This window comes from Melitaea cinxia, chromosome 13, assembly GCF_905220565.1.
Source record: "Melitaea cinxia chromosome 13, ilMelCinx1.1, whole genome shotgun sequence".
NCBI lineage: Eukaryota > Metazoa > Arthropoda > Insecta > Lepidoptera > Nymphalidae > Melitaea > Melitaea cinxia.
Window position 1 is genome coordinate 12422195 of NC_059406.1, and position 20664 is coordinate 12442858.

The 20664-nt window shown below is 37.8% G+C and overlaps 1 protein-coding gene across 1 annotated transcript; it reads right to left on the reverse strand.

Annotated features, from left to right (window-relative positions):
- Nucleotides 1-346: 346 nt before the first annotated feature.
- Nucleotides 347-20101, reverse strand: LOC123659319 (aldehyde dehydrogenase, mitochondrial). The gene is made up of 11 exons (XM_045594566.1): nucleotides 19943-20101; nucleotides 16017-16165; nucleotides 12408-12504; nucleotides 10205-10373; nucleotides 7954-8102; nucleotides 7492-7594; nucleotides 6011-6187; nucleotides 5396-5514; nucleotides 4964-5128; nucleotides 1226-1360; nucleotides 347-772 (listed from the first exon to the last, which is right to left on the reverse strand). Exons 1-11 carry the CDS (start codon nucleotides 20042-20044, stop codon nucleotides 602-604), a joined length of 1536 nt encoding a protein of 511 aa, XP_045450522.1. The 5' UTR covers nucleotides 20045-20101; the 3' UTR covers nucleotides 347-601.
- Between the last annotated feature and the right edge of the window lie 563 nt (nucleotides 20102-20664).

Here is a 20664-nt window from a genome sequence, read left to right on the forward strand (position 1 = left end):
TTAAAGTTTTAAATATGTTTTCTTTTTAGATAATCATTATTATTATTTTTTTTAGTTTTTTATCGTGAAAGGCTATGTGATTTTAGATTAAGTAGCACCTAAACATTCCACTGTTGTGATTTTAGAATAGTTATTCACAGTTTTTATTTATCATTTATATTTTCACTGTTAATTTAATTTTTTTTTTTATAAACCTTTCTTGTGTCTTGCATGGACAAAAAGGAACCTTGTGTCTACTAATGAATATGTCTCGAGTGCATTTTTGATTGTGTTTAAATTTAGAGAAAATATTTCAAAAGAGTTTAGGTTGATTTTAAAACACAATTGTTAAAAAAATAAAGTCTCGTTACTATAAAAAATGTTTTATTTTCTTACATAGAAATATATAGAACTATAATAAGAAACATTAAATGACAGTAGTTAGTTACACTATCGTCAAACAGCCTTATTAGTTTTCATTAAATATAAGAAATGCTTAAAACAAACTTCATATACTTAATTATAAATATTCCTAATTATTATTTATACAAATGCTACCGTTTACAGTGTCAACTTTTGGAAGACTTCTTACTTATAAGTGTACGTGTATTACGTGTTTATTTTAGGAATTCTTTTCAGTCAACTTAACGAGTACAGCTTTAACTTCAGTATAGTTTTTGATGCCGTAGGGTCCATTTTCACGTCCAAGACCGGATTGCTTGAAACCTCCGAAGGGAACTTGGTTCGCAAATACATTGTAATCATTCACCCACACGGTTCCTGCGCGTAAGCCCTGCGAACAAATATTTATTATATTAACATTAATAATAATATAAATTATAAGGTACCGTCCCGCAAAATTGTACCATTTCGATCTCCCTTATCCTTTTGTCACGCTATGTCACACTTAGCGACCCTTCCACAAATATGACGTTACAACAGCTTGAAACCCTTTAAAAATTTTCATTATTTTTAAAATATATACAAAAATATGTTAAGATGTACAAATATTTAACAGTAAACAGGCTTCTAAGTACATGATGACATTCTATCGTCTTTAAAAGATTTTTTTTTTTAATTGTAACTTCATTTAGAAGCACTGTCGTATTTCGTCATGCTAAGCTAATTTAATTTTTCCCCCTTAGCAAGTAAATACTATATTTATCTCTTTAAAATTGACAAATGACATACAACTATCTTGACAACAAAAATAAATGCACTTTGCAATCCTTTCGTTAAGCCTTACCTGAATGAGATAATTAGCCTTGTCGAGATCTTTGGTGAACACAGCAGCGGCTAGGCCGTATTCGGTGTTGTTGGCACGTTCCAGAACTTCATCCAATTGTGAGAATTTCAAGATTTGTTGAACGGGGCCGAAGATCTAAATTTAAATATAATTATTTTAAAATGTGTCTAGATTGATACATAAAATATAATATCATTATTTAAATGGAAAATCTTATCTAGTTTTAGTCAGTGTGACGAAATTTATCAAACCGGTTATCACTTGCGATTACTTGAACAATTGTAATAAATATATCATGATAAATATTATTTTTCTGTAATATATTTTATGAAATTGTCTAGACAGTTTTTATGTGTGGATTTAATATTTTTAATTTAATGAAACGAAATACGATTGTCGTCCGCAAACACGGTGGGCTGCATGTAGTACTTTTAAAACTTGAAGCTGTTTGCATAGATGGCTATGCAAACGATAATGGCAATGCTAAATTAAAGTTTTATCAAAAATAAAATTATTGATTCTGATGATAAAGATACGCACATGGAACATAATTAATAGTATCTGTGAAAAACGCAATAAGCAAATTATGTCAATTGGAAGAATGCGTAGGGTTGACCAAAAATGATAAGAAATTATTTTATTGTCAAAACTGTAATGAATAAGTATCGTTATCATTAGGTAATAAATAGTACCTGTTTTTTAATTTGTTTACTCGTAAGTTCTTAGTCGTTGAAGTACAATATTTCTAAATGAATATAATTCCAAAGTTCCTAGTTGAAAGTTTGATTTAGGATATGTTATGTACGTCATAATGTAATAACTTTTGTAATAACTTAAAAAATGGCCTTATTACCTCCTAGGGCTTAAAAAGGCCCATTGTCATTCTCTTGTTTATGTAAAAAAACAATTGTGGAAGTGTTTAGCTGAAAATGCCAATTACTTTGTTTTGTTGATAATTTCACAAGAAAGGAAAATTTTATTTTTGGGCCTTAATTTACAGTGGTTGTTTAATAAGGCCCATGGCAAGAGTTTTTAAAAATTGTTATATTTCTTTCCATGCTGATTTCTATATTACTCTTGTATCTTTTATTCTTATCTTAAATTAAAAAAAAAACATTAATTGGACCCATTTTTTTTCTACTATATAAAATATTTTCGGAGTTTGTTAGTTTTAAAGTTAGGTGGGCCTTATTTGCCGCAGGTAATAATAAATAATGCATTATTGTAAATTCAGATGACAAGTTAGCGAGCGTCTTTGAACCTTTTTCGTTAAAAAGCCCATCGATCGCTGCCGCTCTACCCTCACTGAATACGGCCTGGTGCCGGCAGCCAGCCGCTCACCTCGGTGCGCGCGACGTCCATGTGGTCGGCCACGTCCGCGAACACGGTGGGCTGCACGTAGTAGCCGCGCTCGCCCGCCCATCGATCGCTGCCGCTCTACCCTCACTGAATACGGCCTGGTGCCGGCAGCCAGCCGCTCACCTCGGTGCGCGCGACGTCCATGTGGTCGGCCACGTCCGCGAACACGGTGGGCTGCACGTAGTAGCCGCGCTCGCCCGCCCATCGATCGCTGCCGCTCTACCCTCACTGAATACGGCCTGGTGCCGGCAGCCAGCCGCTCACCTCGGTGCGCGCGACGTCCATGTGGTCGGCCACGTCCGCGAACACGGTGGGCTGCACGTAGTAGCCGCGCTCGCCCGCCCATCGATCGCTGCCGCTCTACCCTCACTGAATACGGCCTGGTGCCGGCAGCCAGCCGCTCACCTCGGTGCGCGCGACGTCCATGTGGTCGGCCACGTCCGCGAACACGGTGGGCTGCACGTAGTAGCCGCGCTCGCCCGCCCATCGATCGCTGCCGCTCTACCCTCACTGAATACGGCCTGGTGCCGGCAGCCAGCCGCTCACCTCGGTGCGCGCGACGTCCATGTGGTCGGCCACGTCCGCGAACACGGTGGGCTGCACGTAGTAGCCGCGCTCGCCCGCCCATCGATCGCTGCCGCTCTACCCTCACTGAATACGGCCTGGTGCCGGCAGCCAGCCGCTCACCTCGGTGCGCGCGACGTCCATGTGGTCGGCCACGTCCGCGAACACGGTGGGCTGCACGTAGTAGCCGCGCTCGCCCGCCCATCGATCGCTGCCGCTCTACCCTCACTGAATACGGCCTGGTGCCGGCAGCCAGCCGCTCACCTCGGTGCGCGCGACGTCCATGTGGTCGGCCACGTCCGCGAACACGGTGGGCTGCACGTAGTAGCCGCGCTCGCCCGCCCATCGATCGCTGCCGCTCTACCCTCACTGAATACGGCCTGGTGCCGGCAGCCAGCCGCTCACCTCGGTGCGCGCGACGTCCATGTGGTCGGCCACGTCCGCGAACACGGTGGGCTGCACGTAGTAGCCGCGCTCGCCCGCCCATCGATCGCTGCCGCTCTACCCTCACTGAATACGGCCTGGTGCCGGCAGCCAGCCGCTCACCTCGGTGCGCGCGACGTCCATGTGGTCGGCCACGTCCGCGAACACGGTGGGCTGCACGTAGTAGCCGCGCTCGCCCGCCCATCGATCGCTGCCGCTCTACCCTCACTGAATACGGCCTGGTGCCGGCAGCCAGCCGCTCACCTCGGTGCGCGCGACGTCCATGTGGTCGGCCACGTCCGCGAACACGGTGGGCTGCACGTAGTAGCCGCGCTCGCCCGCCCATCGATCGCTGCCGCTCTACCCTCACTGAATACGGCCTGGTGCCGGCAGCCAGCCGCTCACCTCGGTGCGCGCGACGTCCATGTGGTCGGCCACGTCCGCGAACACGGTGGGCTGCACGTAGTAGCCGCGCTCGCCCGCCCATCGATCGCTGCCGCTCTACCCTCACTGAATACGGCCTGGTGCCGGCAGCCAGCCGCTCACCTCGGTGCGCGCGACGTCCATGTGGTCGGCCACGTCCGCGAACACGGTGGGCTGCACGTAGTAGCCGCGCTCGCCCGCCCATCGATCGCTGCCGCTCTACCCTCACTGAATACGGCCTGGTGCCGGCAGCCAGCCGCTCACCTCGGTGCGCGCGACGTCCATGTGGTCGGCCACGTCCGCGAACACGGTGGGCTGCACGTAGTAGCCGCGCTCGCCCGCCCATCGATCGCTGCCGCTCTACCCTCACTGAATACGGCCTGGTGCCGGCAGCCAGCCGCTCACCTCGGTGCGCGCGACGTCCATGTGGTCGGCCACGTCCGCGAACACGGTGGGCTGCACGTAGTAGCCGCGCTCGCCCGCCCATCGATCGCTGCCGCTCTACCCTCACTGAATACGGCCTGGTGCCGGCAGCCAGCCGCTCACCTCGGTGCGCGCGACGTCCATGTGGTCGGCCACGTCCGCGAACACGGTGGGCTGCACGTAGTAGCCGCGCTCGCCCGCGCATTGATCGCTGCCGTTCTACCCTCACCGAATACGGCCTGGTGCCGGCAGCCAGCCGCTCACCTCGGTGCGCGCGACGTCCATGTGGTCGGCCACGTCCGCGAACACGGTGGGCTGCACGTAGTAGCCGCGCTCGCCCGCCCATCGATCGCTGCCGCTCTACCCTCACTGAATACGGCCTGGTGCCGGCAGCCAGCCGCTCACCTCGGTGCGCGCGACGTCCATGTGGTCGGCCACGTCCGCGAACACGGTGGGCTGCACGTAGTAGCCGCGCTCGCCCGCGCATTGATCGCTGCCGTTCTACCCTCACCGAATACGGCCTGGTGCCGGCAGCCAGCCGCTCACCTCGGTGCGCGCGACGTCCATGTGGTCGGCCACGTCCGCGAACACGGTGGGCTGCACGTAGTAGCCGCGCTCGCCCGCGCGCCCGCCGCCCGCCACGAGGCGCGCGCCCTGCTCCTTCCCGCTCTTGATGAGTCGCAGGATCTTATCCTGCTGCTCGCCATCGATCTGAGTGAGACGATATTTTAAGGTAAACGTGTATTATTAACAACGTTTTTTTTATCGCAAATTGTTAGACATTCAGGCAAATATGTCGTACTAAAACTACACTGATAGCCGCTGAATATATCCACTCAGACATATACTTTCAGCGTCCCTTTCGCTAAGAAATCTTACTCAGGTGTAGGACTTTTACGGACTGTAATAAATACTTAAACTGGTCACAACCTAATGGAGTGGATTTACATCCATTTCTTAGTATAGAGTGTACGGTACCTGCGGTCCTTGCTCGGTGTCCGGCTTGAAGGGATCGCCCAACACGCGGCGCTTGGCGCGCTCGGCAGACAGCGACACGAACTCGTCGTAAATGGAGTCTTGGACAAAGGTCCGGGAACCTGTACAGATACCATCGTTAAAATCTACCTATCTAGCAAAAAAAGGTAAATGTTAGTCTATAACTCAGGTTAGAAGAATAATAATTACTTTAATGTAACTCCTTTGCTGCTGTTAAACTGAAGAAGGGACCTCTTATTTAGCAAAGTCCTCTTCTATACAGAAGAAGAGTTGTTGCACCGAAACTCCTCCCTCCACACCCAAAAGCACGTGTACTTTTTTGGTGCAAATATATTGAAATTTTCAGAATTTATTTCAAAACATGATTTAATTTTGGAAAATTAAGCATTGTGATAAAATTTCCAAAGATATCAAGGGTGCAGAGTGTTTCTTGGATAATTTATTTTGATTTAGTAATTGAACATATCAACGAAAAATAAGTAGACGTGACATCTCATTACAGCCCATCTTTGTGACGTCGCGATTTTTTCCGGACCCCCTTTGGAGCCTTCAGGCGGTTGATGGAAGATCCCCGGGCAGTCAGAACCATTGTCTTACCCGCACAGCAACATTGTCCCATGTTGTAGAAGAGCGCCATGTGTGAGGTCTCGACTGCGGTTCGCAAATCAGCATCTGCCAGGACGATGTTGGGCGACTTGCCGCCCAGCTCTAGAGTGATGCGCTTCACTGAGCCTGCCGCGCCGCGCTGGATCAGTTTGCCCACCTCCGTCGACCCTGAACGATATTCGATTTAGCCCCTTTTTTACAAATAAATAAACGCTTCAACAGCCCCCGCTAGGATTTATTCCTATGTCGGGGGTCCGAAAACATACACAATACACAAGCACAAACGCGCAGACCACGGCAAACACAAATGTATGCCCTGTGCGGGAATCGAACCCGAAATCGCCAATAAAACAGCTATAAGCCAACGCTGTGAGCATTACGCTAACGCGTCAAAAATGATAGGTAGGAAGGAGTACAAAAGTAGCAAGCAAGCGCACGATCCGCCTGATGCGTGGCTACCGTAGCCTATAGATAACAGCAATACCAGGAGCATTGCTAACGCGTTTCTGGCCCTATCTTCAACCTTCACCCGGAGCTCTAGCCACCTTACTCACGACAGGAACAGCACCACACTAAAGCAATACTTAAGAGTAACACCTCAGTTCAGCTTTGATCTTCTGTAAGGTTGAGGTGCTCTAAAGTGGACTAAGATATTTTCTGCTATGGCCTACCTCAAGAAATCCCTTGTCTAGTATTTAGGAGACCGTGAGTGTCCATGTATTTGAACGAAGAAGTTCTGTCAATGAAAATATCACCACATTGCTCCTTTACAGGTTGCAGGATATAGATTTCTCAGAAATTTCCCGAAACTAAAGTTTTGTAAATCCATGAGATAGATTGTAAAGAATAATTTAGCATTTGGGCTCATTAATCTGAGAATTAAAGATTCCATCCTTTTCCATCTCAAATCATTAGAACAATTGAATTGAATTACTCCCGATGTTGATAATGTACAGTATCTTCGATCTCGCTGGGATTATAAGGCCTAGAGTAAGAGTAACTTGGATTAATTATATTTTTGTAAAAACAATTAGGTTTTCCCAAAAACACTTGAATATCACACAAACATATTTACGTATCAAAAAATCAAACATCAAGCGATATATAATCACTAGTGGAAGTTAATATATACCCGGTCAGCATCCAAATCATAAAGATCTCAGTATTTGAGTATGACGTCTTAAATAGTTCATTTTTATGACCTCAGAATTCAGAGTTTTTAATGATCTCATGAAGGGGAAGTCAATTTTTTGGAGTCTAAATGAATATCTTTTTGTGTTCTTTTTTGCAAGTTCAGAAAAAGGATCTCTTTGAGAGCTCGTTTTGATGAGAATTAAAAGTCTACGTTAGGTAGCGCATTCAACTTCTTGAGGAGGTCTTAAAAACGCCATTCAGATGTAGGATCTGAAGTCCAAATCATAAATCTGAGCTTATACGAACTGACCTAAAACGTCATCTATCTAGGTACATACCAGTAAAAGCAATTTTGTCAATGTCAGGGTGGTCGACAAGTGCCGCGCCTGCGTCCCCGTAGCCCGGGACCACGTTCACCACACCGGCGGGGAAGCCGGCTTCCTGGAGAAGTTACCATAAACAATAAGAAGAGTAGAAAGGAGTTTGAAGAGGTGAAGTGGACGAGAGATAACGTAAATTAGTGAGTGCAGTAAATTGAAAATACTGGAGGGATGAGTAGTGAAAATAAATAGAGTGATACCAATGTTGAGCAACCAATGAAGGGTGACTAAAAAGTCAAAACGGTAAGCAGAAAATAAAAATGGTTGTATTGAAAGTTAGCAGATGTTCCACTTGTTAGAAATTGAACAAATAATTCCCTTTAAGCATTATAAAATAATACTCAACAGTAAAGTAAGTTTAGATCAAACACTGGTAGTGGTCAATAGTAACCGCTGTGTTACTGTAATGAATTACTTTACCTTGACTAGTTGTGCAAGATACAAGGCAGTGAGCGGCGTTTGTTCTGCGGGTTTTAAAACAAGTGTGCAACCTGCGGCTAGCGCGGGCCCTAACTTCCACGCCGCCATCAGCAGAGGGAAGTTCCACGGTATGATTTGACCGCAGACACCTTCAAATAAAAGTGGATAAGTTGATTTAATTGATTCGGTTTGAAGGTAAGGGGGTGTCCATAAATTATGTGAGGTGTTTTTTAAATTTTCCGTCCATCCCTCCCCCCCTGGTGAGATGTCGTGAGATTTTATTCAACCCCCTCCCCCATCCCCCAATCTCACGTGAGATTTTTAAAATCTTGATCTCCTGACGCGAAAACAAAGGACGGGTTACGCTGTACCGTAAATTCAGATTAAATTGAGCTATTTGGTATAAAACAAATATGGTGGTTTGACAGTCAGTAGATGTATAACGTCGAAGTATGAATGAAATTATTTTCTTTCGAACAAATTAGTGAATGATCTTAATCGTATTACGATTACGCTTAAGATTAAATCATAAGCATGTACAATCTGGATTTATTGTTTCAATCACAAAAAAAAAATTGCGTGATATTTGCCAAGGCTCCCCCCCTCTCTCCAACGTACCCCCTCTCTCGATCCCCTCCCCCCCTTAACCATCTCACGTATTTTATGAACGCCCCCTAAGCGCCAAGTTTAAATTATTTCGCCAATGTTCGTAGTTTGGAAAATATATAAATAAATAAATGCTTTATACTCCACGGCCCCTAGTACCTGTATGGCCAATATTGGAGGCTATGTGCGGAGTTCGGACCCGCAACTGAAAGCGCAACAGATACATACAATCCAAATCTTATTCTGAAAATTATATTTATATGTATAACTAGCTGTGCTCACGACTTCGTCCGCGTGGAATAGTGACTACATGTTCAACGTGATTCACTAAATGTTAAGCTAAGCTTGCCACAATATATTAGTAAAAACCACATCTAAATCGGATAAGCTGTTTCTGAGATTAGCGTGCACAAACGCACAGACAAACAGACCAAAATTCTGACAATCATTATTTTGGGTGCTATTTGCGTTGATAAAGGTACAATAATAGCAGCTATTGGATCCCTCCGCCGGCTTCAATATTTTCTTCCTATGCCTACCAAAATGGTAGTAGGAGTGACTTAGTACAGTCACTCCTACTACCGATTCTTGACTATGCTGATATTTGTTACCTAGACCTTAAAGAGGAGCAGTTAAATAAGCTTGAGCGCCTCCAGAATCTCTGCATACGGTTCATATTTGGTCTTCGCAAATATGACCATGTCTCCGATTTTCGTAATTAACTCAAGTGGCTCCCTATCCGCTTTCGCAGGAATACTCACATCCTTTCTTTACTATATCGTGTACTTTTCCATCCAGATACACCGCTTTATCTAAAAAATCGCTTTGAGTTTCTCTGTGACACTCATGAACGTTCCCACACTCAAAACTCCTTCTCATACTACTTCCTTTTATTCAAACTTTTTTTCTGTTAAAGCTGTACAACATTGGAACGCTCTTCCTCTCTCTATAAGAAAAGCTCAATCTCTTGCTTGTTTTAAAAAATATCTAAAGGCGCATTTTTTGTCACTAAATAGCTCATAAATATCATTATCAGCGCCATAAATATATATATTATGTAGTATTTTGTTTATATAGTATATATGTATATATTTATTTGTATATATGTATGTGTATGTATATTGTATTTGAATGTGTATATGTATATTTACTTCTGTTAATATCATACTGCTTGTTAACTATATGCCAATTCTTTATCAACTGTTTGTACAATTCCCTACCGCTTCTCTTTTTCTTCGCTATGTCCTATGCCCAAAGGTGTGTCTGGAAGAAATCGCTCTTAGCGATAAGACCGCCTTTGTACATCTTTCTTTTCACGTATCACTTTTGTTGTAATGTTTCTTTGTGGTGTACAATAAAGAGTATTTATTATTTTTATTATTATTAATACTTTTTCTCATATATCTTAAATATACAGACAGCGACCCGTTACATTTTTATTATATGTATTGATTTATTTCTTCATACATACAAGTTTAGAGAGGTTAGCTCCAGACACAAATAAGATAAATCTTATGTTAAATTTTACGGATCTCCAGTCTAATATAAAATTATTTAATAGAACCTTGATGTTAATTAAAAAATAAAATCTATTTAACGTAATGAGTTTAATTTACTAAAACTATTGGCAATTAAAAAACCTCACCGACGGGTTCGTGGCGCGTGTAGGCGAAGTACTTCCCATCAGCTGGGAGTACCATGCCGTGGTTCTTATCAGCCCAGCCAGCATAATAGCGTAAATTCTTAATTACAGACGCCAGATCGCCGTGGTAAGACGCCAGATATGGCTTGCCATTGTCTAGAGTTTCTAGACTCTGTAAAGTAAAAATAAGTATAATCTATGTATAATATATAAATAAGATTCAATCCACAGTAGAGCAGCGGAGTGCATTAAGCTCCAAAACTTCTCCTATTTGGAAAGAAGCCTATGCCCAGCAGTGGGATATTACAGACTGAATCGTGTTAGTATTTTACTCTTAAAATGCTTTAATTTAAAACCAGTATTGAAATCACGAAGCAGTGGAAAGCATAATTAATATATCTGTCGAAAATCTGAAATTATAAAAAAATTAAATTTTTACACTTATATAGTGTTCATTGTGAGTTTAATGAATTCTATTGTACTCCTATCTTGAACCAACATAACTATCATTTGTTTACCACAAAAGATTATTTGATGACAAACATATAATATGTAATTATATTTTCACTTGTAATTCAACACAATCGTCTATTGTGTTGCAATATAGCACCGAACTACAGGTTATTTATAATATCTATAACTTACTAGCGACCCGCCCCGGATTCACACGGGTGCAATGCTGATACTAAATATAAAATATAATATATGCGCAAAAAAAAAAGTATTTATTTACGACATCACATTAGAAACCTCTAAAACTATCAGTGTTCCTCTTGTATATTATGGATGTATTTTATTATACATATAAACCTTCCTATTGAATCGCTCTATTTACTAAAGAAAACCGCAGCAAAATCCGTAGCGTAGTTTTCTAGATCTAAGCATACAGACAGCCGGAAGCGACTTTGTTTTATACTATGTAGTGATATTGCAGGCTTAGATTTGAGCTTTGAGTGTTTTTTACATGGTTATATGTCGCTCTTTCAATAGTAACCTCTAAAGAAAACATGTTTGCGTTGTCTAATGACAAACAAGCTGTGAAAGTTGTATATAAAGACATTCTGTATTATATTTAGTATGAGCATTGCACACGTGCGAAGCCGGGGCGGGTCGCTAGTAAGGTATAGATATTATATATTAGCTATTATATAATATACTAGTGAGTATATTATAAATTGGTTTTAAATTGTCTATTTACTGTTTAATAAAAAGATATCTGCTTACGTAGGTTCGCGAATGCAAAACGGTATCGCTAGAGTATAATTACATTTAGCGATAATATACAACAATACACAAAAATATCATCCTTTTATTGTAATGCACAACGACAATACAATCTATCTATACTCATACATGGAGAGCCGGTTTTTTTGTTCGGTTATACTGCGATAACTGCTGAACCGATCGGAATAATACTTATACCATTAAGATGCAGCGTATTTCGTAGAAGGTTTTAGTATATAATATATTGGGGATTACTTATCGTGCAAAAATATGGACGGACAGAGGTCGCTAGTAATCTATATATAAATAAAAATAAATCACCGAAATGTATGTACGCGCGTAACTTCCGAACGACAATTGATAACAAATTGGATAATTTTTTGTGTTCGTTGTTTCAGTAAGTTTAGTTTTAGGACAGGTTTGTGTAAACGAAAAAAAAAAAACAATATTTTCACGAAAAAATAAAGAGTGCCAAGTTCGCTGCGTCAGCGTCCTTCTAAAGTGTTCTAGCGTAATTAGAGAAAAACCACTACTAATATTATAATTATTCACTATATAGCTTTTCGATTTCGACTATCTAGATGTAAGCGTATGTATATAAAAATATGTATATGACGTTATATTTTTATATTTTCATGGTCACTAACAATTAGCTATATATGCAAAACCGGCTCCTTGAAAATGGTGAAGCTTGCAATAATGCTGAAATAAGGGAAACTCGTTGATCGATAAACATAATAGATATAACGTTTGACATATAAATCATACTTATATGTACATAGACGATTCTCAGTTGTTATTATTATATACTCATTATATTTATTATATACTCAGTTATATTACAGTAACACTTTACAATTAATTTTAATTGTCGTATGAAATGACATATCTATAAGTAATTTAAGTCATACTTTTTCTATTTCCTTCAGAAATTTTATATTTTTATATGTAATCCCGTATTGTATATCCATCTTGTACTTACCGCCAAATACGCTCTATCTCTCTCTATCAGATCTGCCAGTTTGTTGATGAGGTACCCTCGATGTGACCCGTCCATCTTTCTCCATGTTGACCCCAATCTATTGGACATATGAACGATAAACATTTACTTGTAAGTAATGAGTACATAATTAGACTTATTTTCAGTACTTTTAAGAATAACTTTCAATAAATTAAAATGTACCCTTAATTTTTTTTTTTAAATTAATGCAGGACAAGACACAAGAGAAACTCTTAATTCAACTTTAAAACTAGGTAAATTTGATACATACATTAGTATGTATCCAATTTAATATGTATGTTATGTATTATATTCATAGATTTTTTCTTACTTTATCTATGATTATATTATTTATGTATTTTAATCGACTTCCATGAGAGGTTCTCAATTCGATTGTATTTTTTTATGTATGTTACCTCAGAACTTTTGACTGGGTGGACCGATTTTGATAATTTTTTTAACCTTATGTTTTATTATTTATTATTATCATACGAACACGTAACAAAAATACACACGGTTACATAGGAATATGTCGTTCAACAATCATTCGCAAGTTCGCAACACAAAAATCACAATACAGTTCTTAAACAAAACAAAACAACATAATTATGAAGGTAGTAGACCGTATTAAAAGAAATCCAGCAGCCGGGCAGCTCAGTAAATAAAAATATATATAACCATACAGAGAAGCTATGTTTACGACACAATATACTCATATACAGGCTATTATAGTTTTTTCAAGAAATGCATCTTAAGTTTGTATTTTATATTTGTTGGAGTTATATTATTTCTTAATACTAATCGAGATTGTTGACTAAAACAGAAATCAGATAAGCGCTGGTACGTTTGCCGTATGTATTTTTATTTTTTTGTTTGTTACTTGACGTGTGGTAATTTTATATTTTAATTAAAGAATTGTTATTTAAGTAAATTGTAATTGACAAGGTCGTAAACGGGGAGTGTTTTACAGATTTTGAATAACAAATTATCATTATTAGCGCGGTCCAATTTAATTTTAGGCGGTACAATGTTTTTAATTATTCTTATTTGTAATCGATAAATACTATTTAGGTAAGTGCGATAAGTAGGTCCATAACTACTGAGTCCGTAGGATAAGACAGAGGTTATAAATGCAATAAAATATGTCAGCAAGCGTGTATGGAAAGAGATGCAGTTTATTCATTATTACGATGTTGGGCAAAAAGGCCACATACGATTAATATGTGGCTGCCAGTTAAAGTTGCGATCTATTATAAAACCAAGATATGTGTGGTTGTCTACGATTTCAATGGGTTGGCAATCATTCGGACAATTCACGGGTATTTCTTGGTTATGAAGACATGCGTGACAGCGGGATATTAATTCTATTTTTTTTTTTGAAGAATGAATCAAAAGGTGGTGTGTATCATGTAAACCCATTTAAATTAAATTACGATCTAACAAGTAGTTTTCGAGTTACGTTTTATTATACCACAAACTTTTCACTGGTTATACCGATTTTAATGATTCTTGTTTTAATCGAAAGCCGATGCTTGTCGTGTAGTCCCATTTAAATTTGATTGAGATCTGATGACTACATTCTGAGTAAGTAATCCTTGATAACGCACATTTACTTGCCTATTTTATCGTCCACTTACGTTGTATTACTTGCCGATGTAACTGAAGTCGGTTTTCTTTCGTTTGCGAGCAAACACAATTATAATTATCTACGCAAATTATTTTCATTTCGAAAACATTCAAATCAACTATTTAGTACTTGCACGTCTTGCCTTTTCTTTTTCCTTATCCTTATTGACATATTATACCTATTGCTATTATTTCGATAGATACGACGATTACTCAGAATCGTTAAGTTAAATTTGTTTTCCACTAATATATCATAGATTTCTAACTTCAATCAAATTTCTAAAATTGAAGCTTAAGTCATGTTAATTATTATCTACAATAATAAAATAATCATAATGTTTCTTTACAGAGAAATAAGCTTTTCGATTAGAGAAAAAATTATAAAAACATATTTTTATAATGTACAGAGATAAATTTTATTACACGCGCAGATGTCCAGATTTGAGATAGATGCCAAGACCTACATATAAAATTCCTTATTTTGTCACTCGCATACAAATCAATAATGACGAAAAACTATAGCTATAAAACGTTTACTCTCGATAGCAAATCTTATGTATCTGATTATGTTTTTTTTTTTAAGCAGTTTGTGAAATAAACCGAGACAGATATAATTATTTAAGTAGGATATATATTAAAGCCAATCACTTAAATGAGTATAATTAGTAGTCTGAACAATTCCAAACTAAGCGTTGAACCACATATCGAAAGATCAAGGCATGTTGTTTATGTAGGTACCTAGTTACCTACATTTGAATTTGAACAACTTATTGTTAACAACTCGTTGTTTATTTTTAACAACTCATTGTGTCACTTTATTTTCACGTTAATCACTACATGGTATAAAACAAAGTCGCTTCCCGCTGAGTGTATGCTTAGATCTACAGTTTTCTTTAGTAAATAGAATGATTCCAGGGGAAAGTTTATATGTATAATACACGCATAATATAGTAGAGGAAAACTGATAGTTTTAGAGGTTTGTAATGTGATGTCGTAAATAAACACTTTTATATATTATATTTAGTATTAGCATTGTACCCATGCGAAGTCGGAGCGGGTCGCTAGTACCTATATATTATAAAATACAAAATTTGTTTATTTATTAATTTACATTACCTGTATAATAAAAATCATATTTTTCACAGTACCGATCACTTTAATTTGCCATACAAACACGGATATAAGGTGGCATATGTATGTATATAAATAAATGTATATAAAAGTCGGTCGACGATACACATAAAAAATGTTCAAATAACTGTTTACGGTGAATTTGCATATTTCAGTTCGGGCCTCACGACCATATTTATTAATAGAATAGAAGTTGGTATTTATTTATAAAATAGTTACAAAGCAAGTTTTATTGACTTGAGTTTATATGTATGTTACAAATTGTTTGAAACAAGTGGTCAATTTTATGGACAGGCTTTTCAATAGAACGACTTGTTTTGTTATTAAATTAGCAACACATTAAAAATATACATTTACATAGTAATGTCTAAAAATCCTAAAAACGAAAATATGTTACTTGTTTTCTATATATGTATCTATATTAATAATAAAGTCAGGCCTTGTTTATTAATTCGCCTTAATTATCGATAACTTGATAATTACTAGAGGGGATACTGTCTTCTTAGCGGTGTAACACACTATTTTTTAAATCTATTATACGCATTCCCTGTAAAGGCCCAAGGACTCTTCTAGCTCAATATCTTGACCCCAATCTGGGCCGGGATGGACGATTACAATACTCGACAAGTAATAAACGTTTAACATTATAAACTTTCACCGTCATTTTGAATGCTTTTAATTCCACGGGACTTAACGCGACTAAGTCACTGAGACCACAACGTCAGCAACGTCACTGAAATATCGTGATTTTCGGAATGATACTCGTGGTAAGTTATGTAAAATCAGAAAAGGTGTAACGAGTAAAATACAATTTATAATCGATTAACATCTTACTTGAATGCTTGCTTAGCTGCATCAACAGCCTTGTCGATGTCACTTTTGCCAGCCTGTTGAACTTCAGCGATAACATCGCCGGTCGCAGGGTTTTCTGTTGCAAAAACTTTGCCATCGGATGCTTTCACCCATTCATTGTTGATAAAGAGCTGCAATTAATGAATGTCTCTTGTCAGGATTTTGAATTAGTCATATTTTGTCTGTCTATTTTTAACACCGTCACGGGCAAAGTGATTGGTAAGTTGTGAAATTTAAAAGATATAGTTTAATACTTTACGAACAGATTTTAATAGAAAATGAAAATTTATTATGGTGATGTCGCTAGTAACAAGTAAAAGATAATAAAGCAGCATAAGAGTGACTAACTACCATGTATGCTTGTCCTTTATCTAATATATAAAATTCTCGTGTCGCGGTGTTTGTAGTTAAACTCCTCCGAAACGGCTTGACCGATTCTCATTAAATTTTGTGTGCATATTGGGTAGGTCTGAGAATCGAACAACATCTATTTTTCATCCCCTTAAACGTTAAGGGTAGTCTACCTCTAAATTTTTTTTAATTTTTAGATATTTTTTATTTTATTTTATTATGATTTGGCGTTGAAAAATACATACAACCTAAATTTTCACCCTTTTACCACCAACCCCTATTTTTAAATAGCGTTTAGTGGCAAGACAACGTTTGCCGAGTCAGCTAGTAAGATCTATAATATTGTAAAGCAGCTAAAACGATGTAAGCATCGTCCCATTCTTTACGAGATTTATCAATCAACAATAATAATAGTAGGCCAGCCTGTCGCTGGAGAGATCCTGTTGCCTTCAGATCGGGATCCGCCAATTAAAACGGCTGAAGGCTCCCCACAGGGATCCTGTTGCCTTCAGATCTGGGACCCGCCAATTAAAGCGGCTGAAGGTTCCCCGCAGGGGTTTGGTCGGTATTGCGCCAGTGCTGAAGCCGACATACGGTCTAGGACTGCCTACCCGGGCACCCTGGATATCACCCGTAAAAAAAAGGAATACTACCAATATTAAAAGTATAAAAAAAAAATCTGCCATGATAAAGATAATCTATACTAATATTACAAAGCTGAAGAGTTTTTGCTGCTTGCGCTGCGTAAACAGTTAAAGTTTCGCAAAAAATCATGTATGACAGAATTGTTCCCCTTTAAAAGTTCTAAAAAAAAAGTCCGCGACAGCATATTTGTCTATCATTTAAGGTGGGCTCTAACTTTATTATGCTAATCATCGTAATAATTTATTCTAAAATAATTCATTATTTGCGAAGTTATTTTTATAAACATGATATCAAAATTTCCTTTTACTTTTATTCGATTTTTATGAATATCTTAGGAGATACTCGCAGTTTTAAAATAACATTGCAACAAAATAATGATCAAGTATGCGCGTCTGTCTATACATATAAATAATACTGAAGTGTCTGTCTGTGATTTCAAAATATCTGTGTTTTTTCAACACAAACAACGATTTTGAAATTTTTGTCAGCCTGTCTGTCTTCTGTTTATCCGGGCTTATCTTTAGTATGGTTGAACCGATTTTTATGGGACTTTCAATAGAAGAAAGAGGAGGTTGTGGAGAAACTTATAGGCTACGTTTTTAGGCTATTATTAACCGACTTCCAAAAAAGGAGGAGTGACATCAGAACTTTTGACCGGGTAGACCGATTTCGACAAATTTTGTTTTAATCGAAAGGTGGTGTGTGCCAATTGGTCCCATTTAAATTTATTTGAGATCTAACTACTACTTTTCGAGTTATATCTAATAATGCGTTTTTACTTAACGCTTTTTTCGTCGACCTACGTTGTATTATACCGCATAACTTTCTACTGGATGTACCGATTTTGATAATTCTTTTTTTGTTGGAAAGGGGATATCCCTAGTTTAGTACCGTGATAAGGAAACCAGGATCTGATGATAGAATCCCAGAGAAATCGAGGGAAACTCTAGAAAATCCGCAATAACTTTTTACTGGGTGTACCGATTTTGATAATTTTTGATTTAATCGAAAGCTGATGTTTATCATGTGGTCACATATAAATTTTATCGAGATCTGATAACTACTTTTTGAGTAATCTTTGATAACGCGTAGTTGCTTGACTATTTTTTCGTCGATCTACGTTGTATTACTTGTCGATGTAATTGAAGTCGGTTTTTTTTTTTCGTTTGCGAGCAAACACAATTATTATCCTGGAATTTCTGCGAAATCGAGATTTACGCGAGAATTACAACTACTTTTAAGTTCGCATTAAAAATTATTTTTGTCTAGGACAGTCCATTTACTGAGGAAGGCTATAGGCTATTTTATTCCTCAAATTAACGCGGGTGACACCTCGAGGCACAGCTAACTATTTATAATATCAGTGTTTATCTCTGTAAGCGCGATAACCTTCCGAAATGAAAACATTGTTACATAACAATATCTTTAGTATGTGATAACAATAATATTATTTTTACTTTTTAGTGCCTATAATAGTCTGTTTTGTAAACGAAAGCAGGATTTTTCTAGACTAAATCGGGTATACTACAGTAAATTTCGTTATTGTTTATTGTTTATTGTCGTATATTAAATAGTAATTGTTGTAACTAGCTATGGGGAGGCCTACGAATAATGCGGCGCGCCTTAAAAATATAAATCCCAAGAAGCGGAAAACGAAAAAAAATTTTAATTGCTGCCTGGTTTAAATGTTTTTTTCGTAGTTATTTGAAATAATCAAAACCATCATTGAAATAAAATTTCAAATAATATCCAATGGTGACATCACGTCGATACGATAGAGGTAATGCCTCGAACGCGATTTTTTAGGATTGTTTGTAGGGGTAGGTAATCAGTTTTGAATTGTCAGTTGACAATTTTTTTAATATCTTCGGAAAGATACATCTCATTGGACTATACTTTGTTTAAAAGTTTAATGTAATGATTAGTTGAATTAAAGGCCTTATTGGGATTTTTGTAAGACATAATGAGATAATGAAGACTTTTTATTTCTAAGTAATTTATTCCATAGCATTCATGTTGTAAGAGTATGTAGTTATGTACCTTCGTATATTTAAAAATTTTAGCCATGGTTATATTGTTATAAACATTACAAGCATTCGTATAAGGCTGGAGCGCAAAAATAATAAATGCTTTACAAAATGTTAATTTAGGATAAGTACTTGTATACTTTTTCGTAATAAAGCACCTAATAATATAATATAAATATATCACACAAACCATAAACTAGTTTTCATTATTATAATATTTTATGAAACTTGTCTAAAAAAACGCCGAGTATTTTACCCGTTCCTCGTCAATACATACCTATGATTCAAAGTTATTTTTAGAGCAATTCAATTTTGCTTTAGTTGACTTTAAGAGAGCAGAAAACATAGGTATTATAGTTTAGTCACCTTTTTAATCGTAATACTAGAAATAATTTAATCAATTTATGACCTTGAAATTCTCTGATCTAATTCTAATAAACGATAAAATAATTAGCCAAAACCAATGGCCTAACATATAAGAAATCGTCGCAAGAAAGCTGAAAAAAGAACTAATGGAAGAATAGAATTGTGAATTTATATAAGTAATCATTATAATGAGAGGAATTTGCGTAAACATTAGAAAACAATATTGTGAATTATTTGTATATCTCATTATTGTTTAATTAGTATCTATATTTTTCATCGTTCAATAGCCACGCAAACTATAAAATAGTTTTTTTTTTTCGTATATAGATAAATAAAACATAACATACCCACAGGCCACATGTGCGCCTTTATATAATAATCTATATTATATATCTACACTGTTATGGAAATTAGAATTGTTCATAAATATCACCTTATCAATAGAACTTGTGCTTCCCAATTCTAATTTGCCTTATACGAAAATATTAAATCTACATAATTAAAACGTAGGGGACTTACACCTGTGTATAAAATTTCAGGTTTTGTGTGAGGGGCTGGAGCTGTGGCGGTTGCGAATGCAGCTTTTTGTGTTCGAACGAGTTTATTTAAATTCCGCAACATTTTTCGTGGATACACGTCTAAATCTTCTAAAGGTTAACAAAACACTGTCCATAGACAAAAGACAACGTTTTATTTTAAAGACCCGTTATGCCACAGAGTACATTGAATATATATAAATGATGTTTGGACTGGATCAGTAATGCCGGAGAAAAAATACCTGTTTGTCATACGTATTTCCAAACAGCAAAGTCAAGTAAAGTCGTATGTTTTTACTGGATTTTTACTGATGGTTTTATCTTTGGTAATATATATAATTATAATAGTAAACAATATAAATAAAACTAAAGCTAAACTTCGTAAATTCGTAAGTAGGAAGTATACCAAAAGAAAAATATTGAGAAAATCAGCTATTCACCCTTTGAGGTGAGAAATAATGTATTATTATTGTAGAAAAAGATCCTTTCTATAAACAGAAGCCAATTTTAAATACATTATCACTTTTTTATTTTTTATATCATTGTGTTCACCAAGTATTCACCCTTCTCCTACTGTCAGTGTCACTTTAGTGTCATTTCCACCAATTTCCACGCTGTATAAATGACCAATAAATAATTTATTATGACATGCCATAAATTAAAGAAGAAGAAGAAGAAATAATTTATTAATTTATTTCATATCAA